Source organism: Manacus candei, unplaced genomic scaffold (assembly GCF_025592945.1).
Source record: "Manacus candei isolate 608988 ecotype Guabito, Panama unplaced genomic scaffold, ASM2559294v1 h1tg000046l, whole genome shotgun sequence".
Taxonomy (NCBI): Eukaryota; Metazoa; Chordata; class Aves; order Passeriformes; family Pipridae; genus Manacus; species Manacus candei.
The window spans coordinates 6,275,133-6,300,447 of NW_026138094.1; the positions used below are offsets into that span (position 1 = coordinate 6,275,133).

Consider the following 25,315-nt stretch of genomic DNA (forward strand, 5'->3'; position numbering starts at 1 on the left):
GAACAGTTTTATTCCCTTGACACCTACTGATGGATTAGGTTCCTACCTGCAAGGACATATCCTAGTGTCTATTTACCATCCTGTAACTTCTCTTACAGGGATTGAGTACCAAGAACATACAAAATAAACAAAGACCAATATGACTACACTGTCATATAGTGAATACAATGTGAAACCTTGACTTAATAGGAATACTGAAAGGAAATGAAACAAAGAGGGAAAAATACAACTTACATTCTCTATTTTATGGATTTGTTCTTCGGTATATTCTTTAGTAATTTCCTGCTTTGGTAATATAATTATGATATAATATAAAAGATAATTTTATTAAATAAATATAATTTATAAAATTATAGTTGGAAGAGACAGTGATTATCATTATCCACGTCTCTTTAACCTCAAAGTTTGCATTAAGTATTTATATATCAAGCTGAGAATTAAAGAAATAGAAAAGTAGTTTAGATGTTTTCATAGAGAGATTATGTTGTTCATAAGTGTTAAATAGTCCATTAACTAGTTCATCAAAGAACTTGTGCTTTGAGAATTATGCTGAGCATAACAGGTGTGCAGGGAAAAGGTGGACATCTTATAAATTTGTATATTCAGAAGCACCTTGTAAAACTGTTAAAGTACTGAAATTTCTGTCTATATTATATTGAATATTACTCAAAATCATTCTTCCAGGTCTGTGAGAGACCTCTGATATTTAGTGTGGATACTAAATTTAAGCAGGTGATGCAACTGCAATGATGACATTGATAAACTAATACACTTTCAATGTATGATTTCTCAACCTTAATAGCCTCTTTCCATAGTTTATGTACATAAAGGAAGAAACGTGACTAAAGTAGAAAAACAAGTACCCCAAACCAAAATAAAATAACTCCAACAAGTCAGTATGAATGTCACCATCTACTTCAGAAAAAAGAAATCTAAAAAAATGTAAAAATTGTAACAATAATAATATTGCCTTGGACAAAACCTTTTGGCATTTCCTTTTTAAAAGTAGAAGGATTTCTTACTACTGTAACTTCAGCCAACATCAGCTTACTCAAAGAAATCTCCATTCCTACTAGTATGACTTGTTTTAAAAAGTCATTTTGAATCTTTCATTTTTTAAAAATTCTGTATAAATAGAAAACTCTAACACAGATATTTTTTTTTGAATAAACCTCTCCTTAAGTTAACGGCCAGCACAGGCAAAAGAGCAAATGGATATAAGCTGTCACTGAAAAAATGTGGATTGCAAATTACTAGGAAGTCTGCAGCCATTAAAATAAATCAAACTCTGGAACAGCCCTCGGCAGAAACACTGGGGGCAAAGAAATAACAATTCCAATTTAGTATTGGCAAAGTTTATGAAAAGAGAATTATCTGATGCAATTCCCAGGCTAGCAGAACACTGGACTTGATGACCCAGAGATCCCTTCCACTGTTATGTTCTTTGTTTGGCTAAATGCAGATGTTCATCTGTTTTTCAGCCTCACTGTGGTTTTTCTAAAGTGAAATTTAAATGAAAGTTAACATAATTTTTGTTAGTTTCAGTTACAAATTGCCCTTTGTAAGAATTGTTCCTAGGCCTGCAGCAGGGTGGAACTTGTCAAAGAAGTCCAAAAGCTTTACTTAAAGCTGGCTTAGCATTATGGAGAAGTACAGAAGTGTAAGTGCTCCAAGATGAATGCCCAGCACTGCACACACCATGAGAAGAGGTAACAGACCTGGTAAGGAAAATAGGAAATAAAAATCAACAATACAGACTAGGACTGACACATGAGTAATATCAAGGAGGAAAGCAAAGCAGAACAGGGAAGAAAGCAAAGGACATCACAATATAAAGAAGTATAGGAAAGGAAAAATATCACATATATTTAATGCCTTCCAAAAAAAACCACACACCAATTATTGAAAAATTATTAGTATGTGTGATGGCTGTGAAAAGCCAATGCAAACTTGGAAGGGAAAAAATGAAATGTTTTTTTAAAGAGGAAAGTCATCGTTCAGGTGAGAATCTAACACGTGTCTCTGTCTCCCTCTCACTCACTTGTCTCCTCCACACCGTTGGAATTTGCCTGGAGTTGCTGCCTTTGAAAGACCCCATTTTGGAGAACAAGTCACAGGACAGTTGCTGTGGCAGAGTTCTGTCAGCGACTCAGTGTGGAAGGAAACAGCTCAAACTCAGATGTATAGCTCTAAACTATTGCTTAAGACAACATTAATAATATTTAATCTTGAAAACAACCTGGTGTTCCTTAATAACTTGCACCATCCTCTCGCCTTTGCTAATTTTTTTCTTTTTTACTAACATGAGAATGTTTTTTATGTTGCAGGTAACTTAAATGTATCATAGTGACCACAGAGATATATACCAGGGAGATGAAAATAAAACAGTTTATAGAAAACAACACTAAATGTTTTCTGGGTTTGAATAACTAAGTTCTCAGAGCAGCCTTTAATGATTTTCAAATACACGTATCTTTACAGCTCCAATCAGTCATAAAAGCACACAAAGGTCAGGCAAATACTTTATCTTATTTAAGACACTGTGTGGTCTGTTTTCTATCACTCACAAGTTCTAAGGTTTAAACTCTTCCAAGGAGATGATACTGCTACACAAGACTTCAAAATAAAGGCTTTACACAGATTCTGTGAACCTTGACGGCTGAGTATATATTCCAAATGAAACCACGAGCCTGATACATTCTAAGACACACTGATTCTTTGAAAATAGAAAAATTTTATACTGACATCACAACTTCAGAATGTACTCAAAAATTATCACCATTCAGTTTTTTAAGCAGTTTTACGCAGACACGATCACATACAGGGATTTTTGAAAGTCTAGCCCTTTTTTCACATGAATACACGTAATTTTTCCATTTTTCAAGAACAATTGCTTGAGATTTTCAATAAACACGGAAATATTACTGAATATGAGTTCAGCTAAACCTTCTGAGTTGACTGGAGAGCAACCAACCATTTTACAGCCCTTGCCATGTGCCTTTGCAGGTATTCTAGAAATCCGAACGGTGGCAGTTGGAATAGTGGCAATCAAAGGAGTGGAAAGTGAATACTTTCTGGCAATGAACAAGTCAGGAAGACTCTATGGAAAGGTATGGATGCAAACTTCTCTTATGTGTACAGTCACCCTGTAAAATCTTAAAGATACACATTTTCAGATGTAGCATCTGTATGGTTTTTTATAAAACAGATTCCTAACAAAGTAAAACGTATCCTGTACTTATCTCATACATCCCATACTAGACTTTTACGCCCATTTAATAAATTCAATTATTAGAGCTTATACACTCCTTCAAAATATTCAACATTCAGATTTCAGAAGTCAAATTTATTTATTAAAATATTAATAATACGCAGGGTTTATAATGCACCTCCCATTTTCCCTAAATAGCACTTATCTTACTCTATTTTATTATTTACTCTCAACAGAAAGTCTGCAACGAGGACTGCAACTTCATAGAACTGATTGAAGAAAACCACTATAACACATATGCTTCTGCAAAATGGACACACAAAGGAAAGGAGATGTTTGTTACACTAAACCACAAAGGGGTTCCAATGAAAGGTAAAAAAACAAAGAAAGAACACAGAGCATCCCACTTTCTTCCTCTGGCAATATCCTAATCCCAAATGATCTATAAAGAACTAGTTCCAGCAGGAAGATTAATTTTAAGAAGACTATTTGACAAGATATCAAGAGAGGCTGGAATACTACTGAGAAACTGAACAAGCTGGACTTGCGCATTTATGTTTATTTTTAAGAGACTACATGAAAAGATTTGAAAATATACACAAAACCAGATTTAGTAACTAAAAGTTGTAAAAAATTCTAAAGAGTTGTACAATCATTATCTTAGTCATTGTAACTGGGTAGTTTCTTAAATTAATTTACCCTGAAGAATAAGTCATTACTTGATTATCTGATAATATTTTATTTAAAAAACCTATCTGCTTCTTAAATATGGCTGCTATAATAATAATAAGCAGATGATAATGTTGTGTAAAATATGTCAGACTTTAAGGCTGCTGGAATGAGTTGTCAGATTATCAAGTCAATAGAAAATGTGGAGGCTGAGCAGTATTTTAAATACTTCCCCCAAGAAACTGATATCCTATACATAAACTATATGATCAGAAAAAAAATATAATCTTGTAAATGTTTATTGTTGTATTCAGATAAAAGAGTTAGTTTGGAAAAATTAAGTTTACTCTAACACAAAATGTTCCTATCTATTAATGAAACAAATACCTAATGCTGCTCTAAAAGATGTTTCAAATAGTGTATGTAAAATAAAAATAGGAATAAATAACGTACTTCATCTCACTTTTCACAAATTAACATTTTATATAACGATGAAGCAAAAATTCAGACATATTAAGGTTTTTTATGTAACATATCCTATCTTTTGTATAATTCCTGTTAGGGCATACAGCTTTCAATATTATTTTTCCATCCTTATACATGCTTTTTCTGTTGTTACAGCATTAAACTTTATTTTAAGTTGTATTTGAACTTTATTGTTTTAAGTTATTTAAATGTTATTTATAAAAAAAGATACTTATTAAGCTGCATCTGTTTCATATGCTTTTAATTCTAAAGGAATAACAAAATGGTCTGGCTGAGATGCATGAATTTTTTTCTGTGACCAGACACAAAGACTAGTACACAACCCTCCTGCCAACATACATTGGATGGCAGACAAAAATGACAGCCTGCAGCAAACCACACAATAGACATCTCAAAAGAAACAATGCAAAAATCTTAAAAATCTTTGCCACATACTCTTGCTGATTAAAGGCTCAGAGTTATGCCAGGTGAAAGAAGGTTACAGTTTCAGCAGGTAATGGAAATAACTCTCAGATGGTAGAACCAAAACTCACAGATACAGAAACATGCATGAGCCTGTAGGACTAGTTTGAAACTGCAGCTAAAATCAGTGTGACCTGCTGAAGAAAAGACATCTTAGTTTTCCAGCTATTAAAGTGTTCAACTAAGCCCTACATGACTAATGCATTATATCATTTCATTCTGCTCAGTTTTCCCCACATGTTTTCTTGGTAGTGTGATAACTGCACTTAGATAAAGATCACCAAAAAATGAGCTGAAGCAGCTGCCAGATGACTGGGATACAGTCAAGTTAATTAATAATGGTCTTAAATGCCCTATGCTGCATTACAAGTGTTTAGAGTCTACCACTTTTTCCTACAGGAAAAACTTTCTTTTTAAGAGCACTCACAGAAAACAGCAAAAATTCTCTTTAACAAATATTCTTTTTTCCAAAGAAATACTTGTCTAACAAATAGTGTCATTTGAAAATTGATTATGTTATTAGCAAGTCAAAAATCAAAGAAGATATAAAGAGATCCTTGCAGGAAAATGTGTCACTACAGCTGTATCAGTAAACCTTCCCTGTGCTCTTGCTGGTTTATCTATCACATGTTCCATGATCACAACAGACTGTACTATGAAAAGCTTTTTTGCTGATAATTGTCTGCACTCCTTTCTGTGAATATATAAACATGAAACCAAGTTCACACTCGTGATCAACAGTAACACACCAGCAGAAGTTTCTATACCTAAACTAGGTTAGTTGCAACTTTGAAATAAAAATGAAAATAACATCTCATTAAGATTGTGCTTAAAAGCTCTACTGAAGTTTGAATGAAAATGTAAGTACACGTTAATATATGAATATATATGTAAAAAACCCTTAAAATTAAAACCAGATGTAGACAAGCTCTTTTAAAAGATATTTTGATTATGTAATTGAAGGATCTAGAAACACAGTCATACAATTCCTGAGCCCCAGTTGTAATTAGCCTTTACTGCTGACTGCTTTCTCTAATGAATCCCTAAGTTACCATCATTACCAGGTAAGCCAAGGCTGCTTTATGTTTTACAGCTGTCATAACTGAAATGTGTCCTGTGAGGGAACTGTTCACAGAAAGACACTTGACTGCAAATGATGCAATTCTTCAGTACCACAGTCATATGGCCTTAAAACTGAACAATTTTCAACACAGCTTTATCTCAGAAAATCTCTTCTGAAATGCTATTTTTAACTCAGGAAAAAAGTCAGTTTAGTGCTAAAACTAGAAAATAATAATCAGAAAATGTAAAGTGATGATCCACAGCAGCAAACTATTAAAAGACAAGGATAATAAAAAGAAGCTATTAGGATTTAACAGATATTCAAATAGATGTCAGAAATCCTCACAAAAGCCTATTACATCAATTACATCACAATTTAATGTTAACATCAACATATAATATACCATGTGGGAGGAAAACATGTTTGTATGAAAAGAAACAGATATTCCTTTCTAGATATGGTTCAAGTAAACCCAAACAAAATGGCTATAAAAGCCAACCTCAGTTGTAATTTCTTTGCTTTTCCTTCAGAGGCATTGGCTTTCATGCAGCTTTTTATTTTGTTTACCACCAACACTACACAGTGTGCACAGACTGGGGTTTAGGAGTGAAACAAGCTCTGAGGGTTAAGTAGCACCTCTGACAGCCACTCACATTTCGTGGGAACTGCTCCACTACACAGGCTCTTTAAATTTAATTAGCAAGGTTCTACTTAATTACTTATCTTTTGCATTAGTGCTGATAAACACTCTGGGACACAGCAATGGGCAAATCTCATCTGAGGAATCTCACAGAAGGCTGCAGGATATCCATCCTTGGAGGTTTTCCAGGTCTGACTGGACAAAGCCCGACACAATCAGTGTGGGCTCTACTTTGAGCAGGAGATTGGACAAGAGACCTGCAGCACTCTGCCAACCTGAATGAGTCTAGATTCCATAGGAAAGTTATTTGTCTTGAAACAACGACACAAAACACATCTTCCACGTTAGGGGGATAATTACACATTTGTCTCATCACTTGTGTATCATTAAATGTATGCAAAATGGTGTAAACACACAATAAAAAATGACAATTGGACAATTTCCATGACTTTTTAAAACACCTGATATGGTACAACATGGCCTCACTTTTAGTTCTGTTGCAAGTACTTTAAAACACTGCTCTGCACAGCATCTGTAATAATCAGATTACTACATGATCCATTAATTATTAAAATACACTTGTCTGTGTTTTAAATTACTTTTTGAAGAAAACATGTATATTCTCTTTGAATAAGCTGAAGCAAAATGTAAGTTAATATTAAATCAATAAAGTAATGAGAACCACAGTATTTCATTGCACTCAACGACCAGTATCTGAGTAGTCTAAATATTTCTAAGTCTAAATAAATAAGCCTAGGATATCTATCTCCTCACTACCAACTTTTCAAAAACCATAGTAATTTCATAACATATAATATGTAGAAAATAAAAATCCAGTTAAGACGATTTTTCCCAAATTAGGAAAACAGGCATCCTCAGAGTTGAGATCCATACTTAGAAATAATAATGTACTTTTTTTAAACTAAGCAAAAAAAAAAGGAAATTCAACTGTTTACATCACTGGATGATTTTTAAAAGGTAACAGTTATTTAAATCACGTTTACTTAAAACAGTGGAGAAGGTGAATTTGTTAGCAGAAAAAAAGCTAAATTCTTTTTGCTGTTAGTAGAATAATGCTGAGAATCAGGACTGTATTTAAAGCAGAAACTCAGATAGGAAAATATTCAAGAAGTTCCACAGGGTTTTTAACATGACATTTATATTAACTTTAATAATACCCCCACAACAAAATTACTTAAAAAGCTTTTTAACACCATACATTGAAATTCATAGTCTTAAATAAAATAAAACTTCAGAATTTAATTATAGATATTTGGGAGGTGAGGGGGGGTTAACATAGTATTAAAGCTACCAAGTGTTAAGTCTTGAGCTCTGTAAATAACTTCACAATAAATACCTGGTTGAGGAAAGCTGGCTTGTAAATCTCAAGCATTCCAGATACTGAAATTCCATAACTGCTTACATTCCAGACCTAAAATGGGAGATTTCCTTCAATTCTGTTTGGAAGGCAGATCCCAGCTTACCAAGATTCGTTGTTTCATTAAGGAAACACTTTTATTTAGAGGCCTGGCACTTCAAAAGGATGTCTCTTGACACAGAGGGGAAAAAAAATACTCACTTCAGATGAAATGACTTCCTCATGAGAATAACTATTTACCTGCAGTGCTAGGCAGAAAAGCAGAGGAGTTAGAATGAAGATGCATAAACTCATCACATAAAGGTTACAGTGTATTCAAGCTGAAGTCCAATATCAAATAACAATCCTCATTTCTACAATCATTTCTCAAACAGTGTTTTAATGAAGACCTGAACACTGAGCTTTATTCAGTGTAATCCAGATCCTGGGGTACACCAGGTACCCAGGGGTTGGCTGTTGGCACCTAGTGACAACTTGAAGGGTCAGGTTAAGTAGGCTGCTGAAATTCAATGTATTTCAATAGAAATGCTCAGTCACCCTCACAAGAAAAAGATGTTCTTTTAGCTGGTGCCCATTGTCTCTTGACCTATCACTGGGAAACACTGGAAAGAGCCTGGCTCAGTTCTCTTTTGAACCTTCCTTTCAGGTATTTATTACATTGATAAGTTTTCCCCTGAGCCTTCTCTTCTCCAGGCTAAACAGTCCCAGCACTCCCAGACTTTACTCATGGGGGAGATGCATCAGTCCCTTAATCACCCTTGTGGCCCTTCATTGGACTCTCTCCATTATGTCCACATCTCTCCAGTAACTAAGGAGCCCAAAACTGAACACTCCAGGTGTGGTGTCACCAGTCCTGAGTAGAGCAGAAGAATGACTTCCCTATTCTTCCAACTAATCCAGTAATATCTTTAATACCACTAGAAATGGTTTTTATAATGTTACATTGTATAATTTTAATTAGAATTCAGGATCAAGTCTCTTTACAATTACAACTGGCTGTCTAAGCATAAACACAACTCACTATTACCTTGGACAGCACCAGTTTGGATGGTCAAGAATCTAGTCATCAGCTGCTCACTGTTGAGTTTTCAGAGCTCATCTACTGGCCTTTGAAACCTGGCTCTGCTGCAGATTTCTCATATAACTTTAAGCAAGCCATTTTCAATGTCCTATTTGATAAGTAAGAAAAACAAGTTTGAGCCTGGTACACACTACTAAAACATCAAACAAAATTCACTATTCATTTTTAATTGCTCTAACATTTTGATTTTGTGCAAAACAAACTGAAAATATTACTAATCATTTCTGTTGACAATCAAGATTTTGCAGTGTACTCTAAGTTCTATTCCAAAATGTACAGTCACGTGCATTATGTGTTTAAAAATATTTACAAGACTTACTGGCTGCTGCAGAACTGGCAGATGCAGCAGCTTGTGTGTTAGCAGTAGCATCTTTACTGTATGATTTACTGTGACAGCCTTAAAGCTTTTGAGATTCCATTTCTTCCACACCCATTTCCTTGGTTTTAGATCTGAAAAGAAAAAACTTAATTTAGAAAAATGTTTATGTTAATTTTGAAAATCACCCTATGAAATATTCCCAAATGAAATTAAAATTGCTTTGTTTCCTGCCTAAAATGGGCAAATTTTTATGCCCACGGTCAACTTTCAGGCGTGGGTTCCAAGCCTGTTAACTGAAATAATTATACTCATAGAGTTAAAGTTAACCAGAACAGTTTCTGCTATCTCCCTTCTGCTTCTGCTTGGTTTTGCACATGGCTGAATATCCTTACTTTGTGGTTGTTCCAATTCTGGTAATTCAATACATTTGCATATGTTTTGTTGAGGTTGTGAATTATTCTCACAGCAATACTTAATTGACTTTATTCCTTGGTTTTCAGTATTCATTCCACTAGAATTTTACACAGCTCCCACACCATAAGTCTCATGCAGATACAGAATTTCTGCCATAGCAGTGGTCTCCCAGAGTCTTGGGATTTTTTCTGGTCTGACTAAATTTCAGTTAAATCAGTGCATTATCTATTTATAGTGGTTACACATTACAGAGAATACTGTGGGCTTACCCAGCTCTTCCAAGTTAAAGACCCATTAGGACTTTGGAGCATATGTAACTTTGATGTGTGTAAACCTTCTCTAAATTAAATTTTCAGGGTGATCTTTTTCTACATACAATTTTCTCTCTCTGTAACTAAAAAGAAAATTCTGCCCAACAAACAGTGACTGACAGAAAGGAAGGTTTTGAGAAAAATATTTCTGTATTTTATATCTACTTCAAAAACATATTTCTATTGCATTTGTCAATCAGCTTCAACATACAAGATAATGAAATCCACATTGTCATGAAATCTAAATAAATGAGCAGTAAAGATAGAAATCTGCTCTAAATCTAAGTTTTGGAATGGATATCAAATGACATATGCAATCTAAAAATCATAAACTTTTACTGTCAAAACATGCAGATATTTAATGGTAATATAATACTACTTCCAGTAGAAATTTCTAGGACAGGTACAGTCTGAATCCTGTAAGGATATTTATAAAAAGTGGCCATTTTTTATAGAGAGACACCTTCAGGGCCACCTAAATGCTTAGCTTTTACTGAGAAGAGCAAAAGAGCTTCTTTGGGTATTTCAACATTAGGTTGTCAAAATACAGGGACTGGTGTGAATATGCCAGGTACCTGCAAAGCTCTCAATCTTTTACTGGTTTTTGTTTTGTTTTGTTTTGTTTTTAATTTTCCATAAACCTAGGACTGAAAGTCGAAACATCTAAAGTTTAAAACACAAAAATGAAGGTACACAAAATTAGTGAGGCATCAAGTTACATCTGTGACGTTAAATTTACTACATAATTAAAAAATACATAAGAAGAAAATGTTGTAAATAACAATGACAAAGAAGAGGAAGACACTGGACTAACATTTCCTTCTACTTTAGGAGGCAAGAACTGAGTCTAAGCTGTGCCAGAACTGTGTCAAGAAGTGCCAATAGGATGTTAATATTTCTTGCATCTTGTTTATCTGGGTATATTTGCACCTATTTAAGCACAAATAAACAAAAATTTTTAATCAGTCCTCCAAAGGTGTGTGGCATTTCAGAAAGCAGCATCAGCTTCTGGCAGTGTATTATAAATATCTCTAACAGGAAGAGCTGTAGATTATAAACTCATATAAAATTTTTATCCAGTGCAAGTAATAAGATCTCCAGCCATTATTTGGATGTCAAGGCATTAGGCTTTGCTTAAAAAAAGAAAAAGACATTTTATATTTTTTAGGACTAGTGGTACATTGTCAACTTCAACTAACATGCTTCTCTGTGTGCATTTTTACCACTTTTTCTCAAAAATCTTGCATTTGTGCACATGTTTTGTGGCAAGTCAGGTCACTCTTTAGACACAGAGTTTATCAAGGTTGCTCAAGAATCTGAATTTTAAATCTCTCCTTCACTCTGCACAACTTGTTTTTATCAGCTTGACAGTATTTGGACTTGGATAAATGACAGGAATTATGTTTCCTTCATTTATAAATGTGAAGCAGTCAAAATTCACTCAGAATATTTACAATACTCTTCAGTCTGATCAGGTAGAAACTATCTTAAAATAGATTGTGAAATTCAACCAGTGTAATACTAATTAATGATAGGTTAATGTGCAAAAAATTATTTTTATTAATAATAACTTTATATGCAAAAAAAAAAAAGTCAGGATTGCAGACTATGACTTCTCACTTGTCTGCAAGGGAAGTAACTAAAGTATTTAAAGCCATACCTAATTCCCACTGAAGTGAGTAAAAGATAAAACCAGAGAGTCAGGGTTGCAATAACACTCTAAACTGCTGTTTACAATTTTTGTGGCTAAGTCAGTCATCATATTTACACAGTGTTTAGAATTTCCATTACCCAATATATCTGAATTCATGTAGCCTTAGAAAAATCGACTGACTCAGTTTGGTGTCAGAGATATTTCTTCGACTTCCAAGTCAAACCATAGTCATTAGACAGAATTCTGTGTACCTGTTTACATGTAAGGCAAAAAAAAAATCACCTATATATTTCTAACATTTGACTTCTCAGCAATATATTTGGTAACCTGAAAAATGTTTAAATACTCAATTCATAATTAATGTTATTTCACACAATGATATAAACAATATTTTCAGCTAATTCTTACTATGAACTGTGAAGGTACTTCAGATAAGGAGCACTGGTCTAAAACAGACACTTCAGGTGACTACAGATACCTTTGGAGATATAAAGAAATAAAAAGGACTTTTTCAAGTTGTTTTTCTTTTCTCCCCCAACAAACATACAGAGAGAGGTGTAATCCCATTTCTGGATCCAATTAAAAAAAAGTGAAAATTTAATCTTTCTTGTTTAATCCATAAAAAGAATTAAAAATATGTAACGCTCCTGTGCTTTCCCCATCTCACTCATCTGAGTCAGAATTTCCTCTGCAGCAATTTGCTCTGTAACAATGTCTTAAAAAAATTAGCAAGGTTTAGGTAGAAATAGAGGCTGGATTGATAATTTTATTGATTAAAAGCTCTAATCAGGCAAAGACTTTACACATATCTGGATCTACATCTAAATGTGTCTGTACACAAAACTTATCACACTGTACAGTCCTGTTGCATCACTGGAATGATTGGAAGGCTTGAAAGTCACCATTTTGATCTTTCTATATGACTCATCTTTCCTTCATAACACCAAGAGCTGTGGAGAACAACATGTTTGCACAGACTTTTGCCTGCACTTTATTTAGGCCTGAAGAAAAATGCTCCTAAACCCCAGGCAGAACTGGGACTTTGGCTTATTAGACTTTTTTAAATTATAAACTTGACTCTTACAACCTGAGGGAAAGCTGTAAACACTTATCTGGGCCAATGTCTTTCAGGTACTCTTTTCAAGGATGTTCCTCTAGATGAGCTGGGCCACTGTAACAAAAATACTTTTTCAGCACAATTCTCTAGTTCAGTGACATGGGTCAAATCTGAGAGTGGACTGATGTTCAGTGGAACACGTTCATACACACATTTACATATGACACTGAAGGAATAATCTTTTTGTAGCTTACCCACCAAAGAGAAAGGTTCATCGAGAGAGAGACAACTCAGCCGTTCCTTCTGCAGTCAGTCCATTGGAAAAACAGTTATTTCTGAAAATTACACAAATGCAAAGATTAAGTAATCTGTGAACTCTATTTTGCATAAAGAATTGTAATAGGAGTGTAAATGCATATAACATCTAAGAATCTCTGATTTTGGCACCACTGTAAGGAGACTGTGATTTCCTCCTGTCCCATGTACTGCATTCAGAGGTGATTACATCATCTCCAGGAGACAGAACAACTGAAATAGGCCAGGGAGGCCCATTAGAGCAGACACAGAGTAATTAAAAAGACTATAACGTTTTAGTTAGACAAGGAGATAACTCAAGAAAAAAGGGTCATTATGTTTCTAAAGAGACAAATAAAATCATGTGCAATTTAAGTTCTCAGAAAGGCCAGTAATGCCTTCCATCTGTTGAGCACAGCTTTGGAAGCACAGGAGGAAAGTCTGTTCCTTGATCTAGCACAGAATTCAAACAAGCAGCCCAAATATTTGAGCAAATTGTTGAAACCAAAGGTAGTTGTTTGAAGTTAACCATCAAATTGATCACTTTCCTGAAATAACTTAGTAAGTGTTAATACGGAGTAATTCATGTGTTTTTAAGCCCTCTGGTAGAGCTGAAAGACATCAACATGTTCTATCTTAATAGCAGGGCAGCAAGACAAATTATTTCTTTAAAAAAAAAATCAGTAAAATGTAAGGAAGCTATTGATACACATATGTTCATTCTGTGATTCTGTGACTTCAGGGTAAAAAGGAAAAAGGTAATAATAGCAATTAGAAATTAAAAAAATTAATATTTTGTTCTTACATTATCCCTAATTAAATGTTTCCATTTTTATGTCAAGTTGCTCTTTATACTGGAATGTTCCACCCACCAAAATATTTTCACACATTTTTTGTTTCTTTGTTCCAGTGAGAGAAGTAGTTCTGGGTCAAAGCAAAATGCAAAAAATATGTAAGGGCACTTAATCAGAAAGGTAGAACCTCCATTTCCTTCGCAGTACCTCCATAACATTTATACTATTATTATTTATGCACTTCTTAAATACACACTGAAGAAAAAGCAACAAATCTGGCACTGTTCTTACAGATTTAGTTTTTAGTTTAGAAGTGGGAAGCAATGGGAGAGTTTCAGATTAGCCAAAGTGTTCACTGAAATCAATCAACTGGTATCTTCTGAGTTCAGTTTAATTTAAAAATCAAACTTTAGAGTTGCAACTGAGTAGAAATCAAGCGTGAGGAATTCTGGTTTGGAAAAGATAATATTTTTTTGTATATTCTGAAATTAAGAGCCCCAAACAAAAATGATACAGCATCCACTCCTAAAATATTATTTCAGTATTGCAGTTTTTGGGTAAATAACTGTATAGGATAAAAGTCTACAAAGGAGTAATTCAGCTTTCAGAGCCTGATTTTAAATTATGAGGAAGCTCAGTTTATTCCCAAACAAGTTCTGCACTAAGCACCCAAAGGAATAATTCAAAGAGATGGTAAACTTAGCAAAACCTACTAAAATTAAGTTTGTCAAGAAAGAGTTTTAGAAACCATTATAAAAGTCTTCTTTTGTCTAATAAACATTTTTATTTTGACATCATTAACTACTGAACATCACAAGGTATTGTCACGGCGTAAGGTAGTAAAAAATACGGATGGAGAAATGTAGCTCATTTTCCCTACTACTGCAATGTGTGACATGCTGCAAGCATGAAGAACTGATCAAGTCAAAACAAAACAAGTAATAACAGAATGCTGGTAGGCATTCTCTGCCACTGGATGTAATACCACTGAAGTCAGTGAGGTTTTTGGGGTGTAACTGAGATCAAAGTTTGGCATAAAATCTGCCTATAATGTCAACTTTTCCCGCTAAAGCTACTGCAACTAATACATCACAGACTTCATTTCACTGAGAGAAATATTCTCTATACCAAAATTACTGGTTTAGTTTAGTCACTTCAACCTAAAAATGCAGTTACTAAAGACTGAATATTGGGTAAATGCTACTGTGGGGCAGCATCCTCAACCAGGCCAAGGAATTTCACAGAGCAGATCCCATGCCCTCTTTGGAGAGAGAGATGCAGAACCAGCACCAGGCACTCGGTATGCTGTAAGTATACTACTAGGTGGAGGAAAAATACAGGTAAAGAAAAATCCAACTGATCCAGCTCTAGAGGAGTTGCCAAGGCAGTGACACAAACTCGCAGCCTCCCGCCCCAGCGCTTTCCAGGCTGTCCCAGGCGGTGCCCTCACGGCGGGGGCAGCGCTGGGCACATGTCACAGGGCGGGAAACACCTGGCACGGACCCCGCTGGGAAGGGCGGGTTTGCCCCCGCTCCCCGGGAACTGTGTGTGTGGTTTCTGGTCAGGTTTTTGCGACACAACACGTCGAAAAAAAATCCCATTCCGGGCGGGAGGCTCCGAACAAACACAAACCCCCGGACCGAGACAGCAGCCGCTCTCAGCCCGGGCTGCTTCCGCTCCCCGCCTCCCGCCGAGGCAGAGCTCGGCACTTTCGTTCCGGGGCCTGCGAGGGCCGCGGCGGAGCAAAGCCGGGAGGCGGGTGAGGAAGGGCTGCAGCCGGGCAGAGGATGAGGAGAGGAGCGGGGCGGAGGGCAGGACGGAGGAGGCAGCGCTGAGGGGCCGCGCTGTGCGCGGGCGGGCTCGGGCGGCCCGCGGGGGAAGCGGCTCTGCGGCCGCGGGGCCTGCGGGACAGGGGCCGCTCGGACGTGCCCGACCGGCGGGAGCGCTTTGTTATTCCCCTGGGAGATCCCCGCCCCGAGGTCCGGGCCCTCCGCTGCCCTCAGCCCGCGGTGCTGTGGCCGCTGCGCTCACCTCAGGGAGCAGCAGCAGCCGGGCACGGCGGTGGGGAGCTCATGGCACCCCACACACCCCCAGAGCTTCACACAACCCCCGAGGTGTCCGGACCGAGGTCCGGAGTTGCCCCGGAGTTGCAGTTGGAATGTGGAGAGAACCCTCCAGCAGCAGCGATTTATCCGGGGTTTGGAGATCAGGTGTAGATGGAGTTATTTACAGTCTTAAAAGTATGTCTGAAGTGAGATTTGGGTCTTACAAGTTGCATGAACTCTGTTGCTGTCGTTTTCTGCAAAGAATACCGTGTTAACACAGCTGAACGTGGGCACAGCTCTTATTGTGAGGCCGCAGCAGATCCCCTGTCAGTACCGGTAACAAAAGTGCTTCGAGGTGTCACCGTTGAGCACCACAGAGCACAAGACATTGTGCACTGAAAAGAATCGGTTTGCAGGCTGGGAATGCATGTCCAATTCCAGGGCCTCTCGCCCTCTCTGCTGCTTGAGGAAACTTGATAATAGTGTGGCTTGGTCCGAGATGTAATGTATATTTGCTTATTCTCAGAGATCATTGAAAGCAAATTGCAGTATAAATTTTGTGTGCATGTTAGATTTTGTGTTTATTTGAATGGACATCCCTGACCTTTCAGAAGTTAGACTTTGTCAGAAGGAGAGGGGACGGTATCAGAGCATACATGAGTGTCTGATTTTACCAGACAATAACAATTTTTTCTGGCATTAACTTTAATTTTTTATTGGAAAGCTAGCTGAGTTTTTTGGTTTTATTATTTTTCAATTAAATTACACTTGATTTTATTTAAACACTTAATTTTGGATCACATCTCAGGAATTATTGTTTGTTTGTTTTTGTTAAACATGACTGGTTTGTGACATCATTTCATAAGTGTGATCCCTGACATGAAAAAGTAAACCTAAATTAGCTGAAAGTAAATACTGAGAATGACTTTTTTTCATTTCCAGTGATGCAGCACAAAGTGCTAAAGGCAGTTTGTAACTACTGCAGGCTGTGCAGGCTGCTGACTGGGGGCTGCTTTGAAGATCAGAGAGGACCCTGAGTGATCTGTCAGAAGGGCTTTACTAAAGCCTGGAGTGACTCTGAGCCTGAGCTCACAGAGCACTAATTCTGTCTGCACTGGCTGTGGGCACATGGTCCTGGTTCTGATGCACCGCTCAGAGTACACGGGGAAACTTCTGCACCAGCTGCAGAGGGTGAGACAACACCTGTGTGGAAGAAAGCCTGGAAAAAACTCACCAATGGTACTAAATAAATACAAACTTGCAGAACAAATCTAGGCTGGGTCAGCACTTCCTATCTGGTACATGGAGCACCAAAGCCCTGTTCTAGCTCTTCTAATTTTTAAGCCTCAAGCTTTGCTCTTGGAAGATTTCTTCTATCTCACAAAGTTCTGCCCAGGAGGGATTTCATTCAGGGTGTTTGGTTGGCCCACACACAATAAGTTTCAGGATAGAGATCTAAATTTGTACAATTAACTTTTCTCTTATGGATTTCTATCCTCTAGGCATGTAATTCACTGTTGGTAGTCATACTGAAGACTAATGGGATTGCTCATCCAGGTAAACACTGTTTAGCAGTGTTTTCATAAACTTTTAGTCCCTGACCCTAACAACAGAAAAAAATATATTTCTGCAGAAATTGAGTGGGATAACTTAGTAAAATTATGAACGTGCCTATATGTGCATTAAAGAGGCAGATCTCAGATTCTTTCCAGCTGTTTGTCTCATGCCCTCCTGAAATCTCTTTGGAGTTCTTGGTGCTATAATAACTGAATCAGATGATTTTATTACTCCTTCTGCTGTAGGAAATACCTTCTCTGATGAGTATTTTTTTGTTAAATAGGATAATACAGAATAATTTTCAATAAATTAATTCATAGTAACTGGATTTTTATATAACAACATATTGTGTGTTTCAGCTAACCATGTCTTTGGGTTCATCTACACAAGGACCAAAAAGAAGTACTGAGTGTTTGGAAAGCCAAGAACTGCAGACTCCATCATCATTTCAAGATAACCCTCTTCAACAATTACAGTTAGCATCCCAGGAAGTGCTGGAAAAGGCAAAAAAGAGTGGCAGATCAAAATGCCCCCGATGCAGTAGTTCAAGGATGTTCTACTGTTATACATGCTTTGTTCCTGTTGAAACTGTCCCTACCAAAGAAATTCCAACTGTGAAGGTTAATATATCTAATGGATTTTTTATAATATTCTTGTTAGTTACTGTGGACAGAGAATAATCTGCCTGCAACAATTTCTTTTCTGACTTACTCTTTATGGACATTCATCTTTAACCCAGCTTAAGTATGAATAAACTACAGTTAGATAAAATTATTGTTCTTATTTGAGGAATTGCATGTAGAAATACTGAAAATGGTCCAGCCCTCACATAAACACTCATGGATCTACTAGATGAGAATACAAGCTGAAGTCACTCAGCTTCTCATTCAACCAGGTAGTTCTTGGAAGTTTCTTTACAGTGCTCTTCCTCATTCTTCAGTTTCTCATAACTCTGACTAGAACAGATTGTATTGTGAACAAAAAATATGATTTATCCATAACCAAGAGTGAATTTTACATAAAATGTGAGCTAAAAGGCATTCCTAAATGTCAGAGTTATACAATTCAGATAACCACTCTCAAAATATAAATAAATAGGGCAGTGCCCTTCAGGTAAAATACTCACAGGAACCACAAAGAGGACTGAGACGTTTTGCAAAATCAGCTGGGAACTAAGATGCATTTTGAAGGTACAAGATTGAAAGCATTGTGAAAATACTTTAGAAGTACTTTGGAAATTTGACCTATTAGATTTAGGTGTATTTTCATTGAAATGGCCATTTTTGCAATTGGATGAATACCTAATAGAGGTAAGTATTCATATTTAGAACCATTACATTGCTCAAATTAAGACCCCATCTGACTTACCTTATTGATTCTGTTTCTAGAGATTGTGCCATGCTTCTTCTCAAGTATTTCCATAAACTGAATGTAAAAGATGCCTCTTGTCACTTGTCTCTACTTTAGTTCCAAGCCTGTTAAAACAAAAATATTATCCAAAATTGTCAGATATGTTTTAATTACACACCCATAGGGATTTCTCCTGAATTTTGCATAAGATTTTTACAAATGTTTATACCTCTATATATGATCATAAATATTGTCCTTTTTTATTTTTTTAACTCCAGTTACCTTTGAAGATTGACATTATCAAGCACCCAAATGAAACAGATGGCAAGAGCACTGCTGTGCATGCAAAGCTCCTGGCACCTGATGATGTTACAATTTATAAATACCCTTGCATTCCAGAATATGAAGAAAAGAGACATGAAGTAAGAAAACTGTAGCACTGTCTAATCACCTTGAATTTCCTTTGTTCACCACCTTACATAAGTGGATTCATTGTGTACCATAAGAAATATTTTGCCCACGTATGAACGTGTTCAACTTGCAGTAAGTTAAAGAGCAGTTTGTTAAACAGCACAACAGTGTTGTGCCCATCATATTCAGCAGCTGCAGTACTTAAACTTTGAATTAACATGTTTTTAACATAAATTTAACATTACATTAGAAAATAGAATATTTTTTACAAGATACTTTTGAATCTTGTCCTGACTTAAATGTTTTATGAAGTTTATAAAATTTCTGTTCTTTAATGGAAGAATTCTTGATGTTTTATTAGATTTTGTTGACACTCAGATCTCTCTCTTCTTTTCATTCAGATAGCACTTATATTTCCTGGCCCCAATTCGGTTTCAGTAAAAGATATTGCTTTCCATCTCCAAAAGTACACTAAAAAAGGTGTCTGTAATAGTGATGATGACTGTTCCAAAGAACCAGTTCTTAAGCAAGCAAAAATAGAACCTAAAGAAGAAGAAAGTCCAAACGAATGCATCCCAAGCAGCAGGAATGAAGGCACTGGACTGAAGAAAATAATATTTATTGACAGTACCTGGAACCAAACCAACAAGATAATAACTGATGAACGACTTCAAGGTAAAAAATACAAGTTGATATTGAGATGTTATTGCTGCAGAAATGTTTAAGGGACATATATCTATAGCAGACCTGAGCATGTATAAGTGTATATCTACCCCTATAGGTACATGAAAGACTTGACAGCCTGTTTCAGGGCTGTAAATACTTCCTGAGCCAAAGACTCCATTACTTTCCATGTTATATAATTTGTTTTGCAAAATGATAATACTGAAGAAAGCATTTACACTTATTTCTCTCACTTCTCTATTGGAACAAACCTTGTCTCACAGAATGGAAGCTCTCCTGTTAAGACAGAACAGTAGTGTGAGTTATCTCTGAAGAAAGTCAAAAATGATTCCTTTGCAGGTGGTTCTCTGCTTTTTCAGGAGACCCAGGGGAGCGTTTTTGTACACAGTGGTGGCAGACAGGCCACTGAAAGGTGAATGAGGGATTTAGGAGACACAGCACAGGCATGTCATGGCTTGGGTTCTCTTTCTAGTGAAGTTGTTACATTTTGATGATCTCACTGCTTTCCAGACTAAAAGGGAATTCCTGCTGGCCCTTTGTACCCTCGCAACTCTGAAAGCAGAAACTGGTAACTCTGCAGAAGTTTTTTGTCTTAGGTTCATTACAAGAAGTTTACATTTAAGAATTCTAATTAAATCCACAAAAGGCAAAACAATTTAGCAATAGCATTCCATTTCCTTGGAGATGAATAGGAGTTTGAAAACACTTTCATTAGTGGAAAAGGTGCACTTAGCTGGGAGGCAGCCTGTCAAGTTTATATGCAATATATATAACTACTAGTGCCTGCTTTACACTGGATCCTACAAGGAATTTCACAGACTGTCTTCCATGGAAGATGAATGTTGTCTTGCTGTCTAGTCAGTTTATTAAAGAATCCCACATGTTAGTATAATGTATTGGCTAATTAAAATCCTGTTACAAGTATTTAGTTTAACACAAAACATGCTCTATCAACTACATTGAAGTATTACTGTAACAATTAGAGTAATTGCATGTTGCAAGTTTCTGTAAAGCATTTGGAACTTATTTTGAGAGGATGAATTCAAGAAAAGTAACAGGCAGCCAGGGGAACTGAAGATTTCCATGGAAGCTTATGCAGTGTTTCAGTAAAAAAGTCATAATTGGTGTTACTTTGGAGCTCTCAAAGGATGGTTTCCAGTTCCCCCATGACAGTGCTGATCTGGTGGACTCTTCCCTCCTTTTTAGAACATCATCTTGGATCCAGCTGTTTTCCAGCCCTCTGTTTCCCTGAGCACCTTTCAGGATTGCTGTAAGGTTTGATAGTGTCATGGAAGTCAGTTTTTTTCTTATAGGGAAAATTTTACCCCTCCTGCATCAGGTGTAAGAGTTGCACACGTTGCTTTCCTTAGTGCCCCTCATACAGAACATAAATTGCATTATCACTTCTTTTAGAGATTACAGGTCTGACTTCCAAGATGAACAAGGTAGTTTTCTGAGGCATAAACTGATGACATTTTTATGCTGTACACGCATGGGAAATAGAGAACTGTTGTCATTTTTCAGTTCAATTGCAAATGAAGTCATCATCCAACAAAATATTCCTGGTATATTAAAGTTCAAAAAGAAGTGATTGTAATTCCAAATAAGTAATTGCCGTAGTTATTCAGAAAGATTAAGTTACAAGAAATACTGGATGGAAACATTAATGAAGCCAAGAAAATTTAAAGAAAAAACTTGTGTTTTGTAACCTTGTATTTATATAGAGAGTAAATCTAGCAAATTGTACTGCAAGAGAAAGCAAATGAGTACATCAATCTTTTAAAAAAAGAGCCTTGAGAACTTGGACAAAAAAAGTACTTCTATATCTTCTTGTAAAAGTGGTGTAATATGTCTTAAGAAAGCAAAACTAAATCAGTTGTGTTAAAGACAGGAAATATTTGAAAGTTGGTAATGTCTAGGATTGATTACTTCATTAAAAGTGGTCTCTAGATCAGAAAGGAAACAGTTCAATCTAATGTTAATAATTACTTTCTCACATGAGTGGTGGAGCTTATTGGCAACATCAACATGGTTGTTAAAGAAACAAATTACTTTGATATTTTTTCCTGTAAATTTGATCCACTTTATATTAGCCAAATATTTTATTAGCTCATACATTAGTATTGTAAGCTTTCATATTTGTAATAAAACATTGCCTTTGGCTCAGTAAACTCTAACCCTTAACTCCCTCTGTTTTTATTTTTTATAAAAAACTACTAAAATTTTTTGTTTGAAATGAGCTGATCCTGGAGTTGTGGTAAGCTCAGTAGTGTCCATGGTCTTGCCTTCAGTGAACTTTTGGTTGTATTCAAGCCACACCTATGTGGGAATTTATTTTGGAGGAATCGTCCCCTGGATTTACTTCACTGCTGTTCAGGTGGAAGTGTCTCTGAATCTGATGGAACTTTTCACTTTGGTTATGGCTGAGAATTCAGGTGTTGAAAACTTGTGAGGGAAACAAGCTCAATGCAGTTTCCTACTACTGTTTTAACTTTCACATGTATAGAATTATTAGAGGTAATAATTAGCCTGTTGTTTTGAGTTTTTGTTTCCAAAATGCCAACAATAACATTTAAATTGAGGGACAGAATCTTCTGGTGTTCAAGTTTTTTTAAAACACTGTAGTAGAGACTTGTTTTACTGTGCAGGGTATCATACATTGCTAACTGCAAAGCAAACAACTAAATCCAGCTTGTAGTTACACTGGAAAGAATTAACCATAGTTGGAAGGTAAAAAGTATAGGATTACAAGTGCTGGGCTATAGCCCAGTTTGTGCTCCTGAATTTGGACCCTACTGAAGCTTCTCTGTCCATAACTTCCAAGCAATTCTTAGACCATATTGTTATTTGTACTGTTACTTGTGCTAAACCATCTCATGTGACACAATATCAGATTTTGACATTTAGAAAAAGGTAACTTTACAACCTGCTCCTGATACTATCGACAGGTGTTCTTTTTAATCCAACTGTCCATCCTGTTTACAAAGCTATTACACATTAAGGAGGCTTTAGTTTTGAATAGTTTGTGCATCTTAAGGAACATAACAACCAAGATACACACTTAAAATTCATCTGTATAATAGAACAGTTACAGAGACTGTGGTAGATAAAAGATTTTCATGTGCCATACAGACACCAAGTTCCTTCTTTCATCTCAAGTGGGAATGCTTTTAGTTTCTAATAAATTTAATTACCAGATTCTGTCCTACTTACTCCTGAGTAATCTCAGTGAGATTTCAGTTACTTAACAAGCATAAATGAAAAGTTTCTGGCTTTTGCAAATAGTCCTCAGTCAGGAACACTAACAGTCTGAAGGATTCTGTTTTACACTTGAAAGTTATTAACTCTGCAAAAGATGAAGTAATAATTTTAAGAACCTTGATGAGTCTTGGTAGGTGTGGGTTTCACTCTTGCCATCTGAAGAGACCCTGCAGTTTACTGAGGATTGTGAGGCTGTTGGAATGAAAGGATAGCCTGTAATTAATTGTAAATATGAGGATTGTATCCTTGTACTTACAGCATTTTTTCATCAAATTTCATAGTGGTCCACAAAGAAGGATAAAATTATTGCCTCAGGTTTACAGATGAAAAATGGAGGTACAGGAAGAGAAATGATTTGCATGCAGGCAGCCAGCAGGGCAGCAGCACAGCTAGAAAACAAAACTAAAGTCTTGTTTGGCATCCTGGCCACCAATCCTCATTGTCTAATCTGTGTCATCTTTTTGTCATGACAGGGTTGCTGCAAATTGAGTTGAAGACAAGGAAAACTTGTTTTTGGCGTCATCAGAAGGGAAAGCCAGACACGTACCTCTCCACAATAGAAGCCATTTATTATTTCCTTGTGGACTATCATCAGGAAATTTTGAAAGAGAACTACAAAGGACAATATGATAACCTGCTTTTTTTCTTTTCATTTATGTACACATTGATTAAAAATGCCAAGTGTTGTGCAGGAAAAGAATAAGATGTCTGTCTATAGGTGCATGACACAACTTTTTTTTGTAGTGATAAACTGCACAGACATAACTAGTTTTGTCTGACTGAAATCTGGAAATAGATTGTACAATGGCTACAGTGTTTGTCCAGAAGCAACCTGCAGACCTCATCCTTCACACTTGAGGTTGCAGAACTACTCAGATGAGCACTCTAGTCAGAGTTACTTTTTTTGAAAACAGTTACACTTTGCTGAATCTTGCTGGATTTCATCCTACAGGTGTGATGTGCTCACTGTGATGAGCACGGTTCCTGAGGTGGGGATAGGAGGACTTGCCATAAGGAGTGATCCCTCTAACTGTAAAAATGAATTAACTTGCTAGCTTTTTATCGTTACTAATAGTTCATGTCAGGTGTTTTCTTTTTGTTTTACACAGTAATAAGGATTTCACTTTCATGACATCAAAAGCTTACAGAAATTAATAGGGTGGTATTTAATTGAGGTGACTTGCACCAATACAAAATGAAAGAGCACATTAATTGAATACAAATTCTGTACTTTCAAAATTAAGTCTGGAAAATTATTCTAGTAATAAAAATGGTCTCTTTAAATATACAGTGTATGATTTCTGTAGTACCATTCACATACTGTTATATTAAGATTATTCTCAACTTCTTGGGTAATTTTAGATTTCTTCAAACAAATTTATTTAAGTGTTTATTACTATTACATAATATTATTCTGGGGAACACTAACTTAATGAATGTCACTATGGCATATTGTAAACAGTAACATTTTGTAGGTGCCACATGCTTGTATTTGAAGCAGCAGAATGGGCTCATTGCACTGCAGGAGCTGTCTGAAAATATAGATCTTTTTGGAGGACTCAAAGTAATTTGCAGTGACAAGAAACAGAGAAGATGGTGATTCTGACCACAACATTTCTGACAAGGCTTCCTTAAATTAGACAGACTGTGAATCTGCTGGTTTTTCTTTTGCAGTAATTGTGTAAATGTGAACAGCACAAGTGAGAATTTCTCTGTGCTGATGAAAGTTTGCTGGTAGGTGTGGCACTGCTGCCACAGTGGGAATGTGATATTTTATCTTGTTTTACTGTACAGCCCATGCTGGCAGAGGCAACAGACCTGAGCAAGTACCTTACCAGCAGAGTTACATGAATATATTTTTATCATACTATGATAAAAAAATCACGTTGAAAAAAGTTATATTTTATTGTAGAAAAAAATGTTTCATTAGAGGTACAAGATAAGATGGATAAATATCTCTGAATATTCTCAGAAGTTAAGAAAAAAATAAATCTTGTCAAATGACAGACTGAAAAATTATAATAGATTATTTCTTAAACAAAAAAAAAAAATAAAGATTTTGTTATCACCTGTAGCATACTCTCTAGGGCACTCTCATGTCCTGGTGAACATAGAAATAGAGTCTTGAAAAATACTTCAAGAAAATCTGTTTATGCTTACACAGCAATCTATAC

General features: G+C 36.1%; 2 protein-coding genes and 1 long non-coding RNA gene across 12 annotated transcripts in view; 2 read left to right on the forward strand and 1 right to left on the reverse strand.

The window, feature by feature from the left end:
• Window positions 1-7,072, forward strand: part of FGF7 (fibroblast growth factor 7) — a 31,089-nt gene extending 24,017 nt beyond the window's left edge. For both annotated transcript variants that reach the window (XM_051797091.1, XM_051797092.1), the window contains exons 3-4: window positions 3,007-3,110; window positions 3,448-7,072. In XM_051797091.1, the coding sequence (XP_051653051.1) occupies window positions 3,007-3,110; window positions 3,448-3,642 (299 nt within the window). In that variant the 3' untranslated portion in view covers window positions 3,643-7,072. The remainder of the gene's footprint in view (window positions 1-3,006; window positions 3,111-3,447) is intronic.
• A 2,243-nt stretch (window positions 7,073-9,315) lies between these two features.
• LOC127475351 (uncharacterized) lies at window positions 9,316-16,202 on the reverse strand. Its single transcript, XR_007906174.1, has 3 exons — window positions 16,103-16,202; window positions 13,004-13,080; window positions 9,316-9,440 (listed from the first exon to the last, which is right to left on the reverse strand). It is a non-coding gene; the product is annotated as an uncharacterized LOC127475351 (long non-coding RNA).
• Window positions 15,134-24,431, forward strand: DTWD1 (DTW domain containing 1). Of its 9 annotated transcripts, none has more exons than XM_051797083.1 (6): window positions 15,495-15,592; window positions 16,821-17,117; window positions 17,795-18,055; window positions 19,064-19,207; window positions 19,598-19,871; window positions 23,615-24,431. In XM_051797083.1, the coding sequence occupies exons 2-6, from the start codon at window positions 17,007-17,009 to the stop codon at window positions 23,842-23,844; spliced, it is 1,020 nt and encodes a 339-aa protein (XP_051653043.1). In that variant the 5' UTR covers window positions 15,495-15,592; window positions 16,821-17,006; the 3' UTR covers window positions 23,845-24,431. The 9 variants fall into 9 exon arrangements, with proteins under 9 accessions (XP_051653040.1, XP_051653043.1, XP_051653048.1 ...); XM_051797088.1 differs by lacking the exon at window positions 16,821-17,117 and adding an exon at window positions 17,381-17,435 and having other exon boundaries at window positions 15,534-15,592; XM_051797084.1 differs by lacking the exon at window positions 15,495-15,592 and adding an exon at window positions 15,697-15,812.
• The last annotated feature ends 884 nt before the right edge of the window (window positions 24,432-25,315 follow it).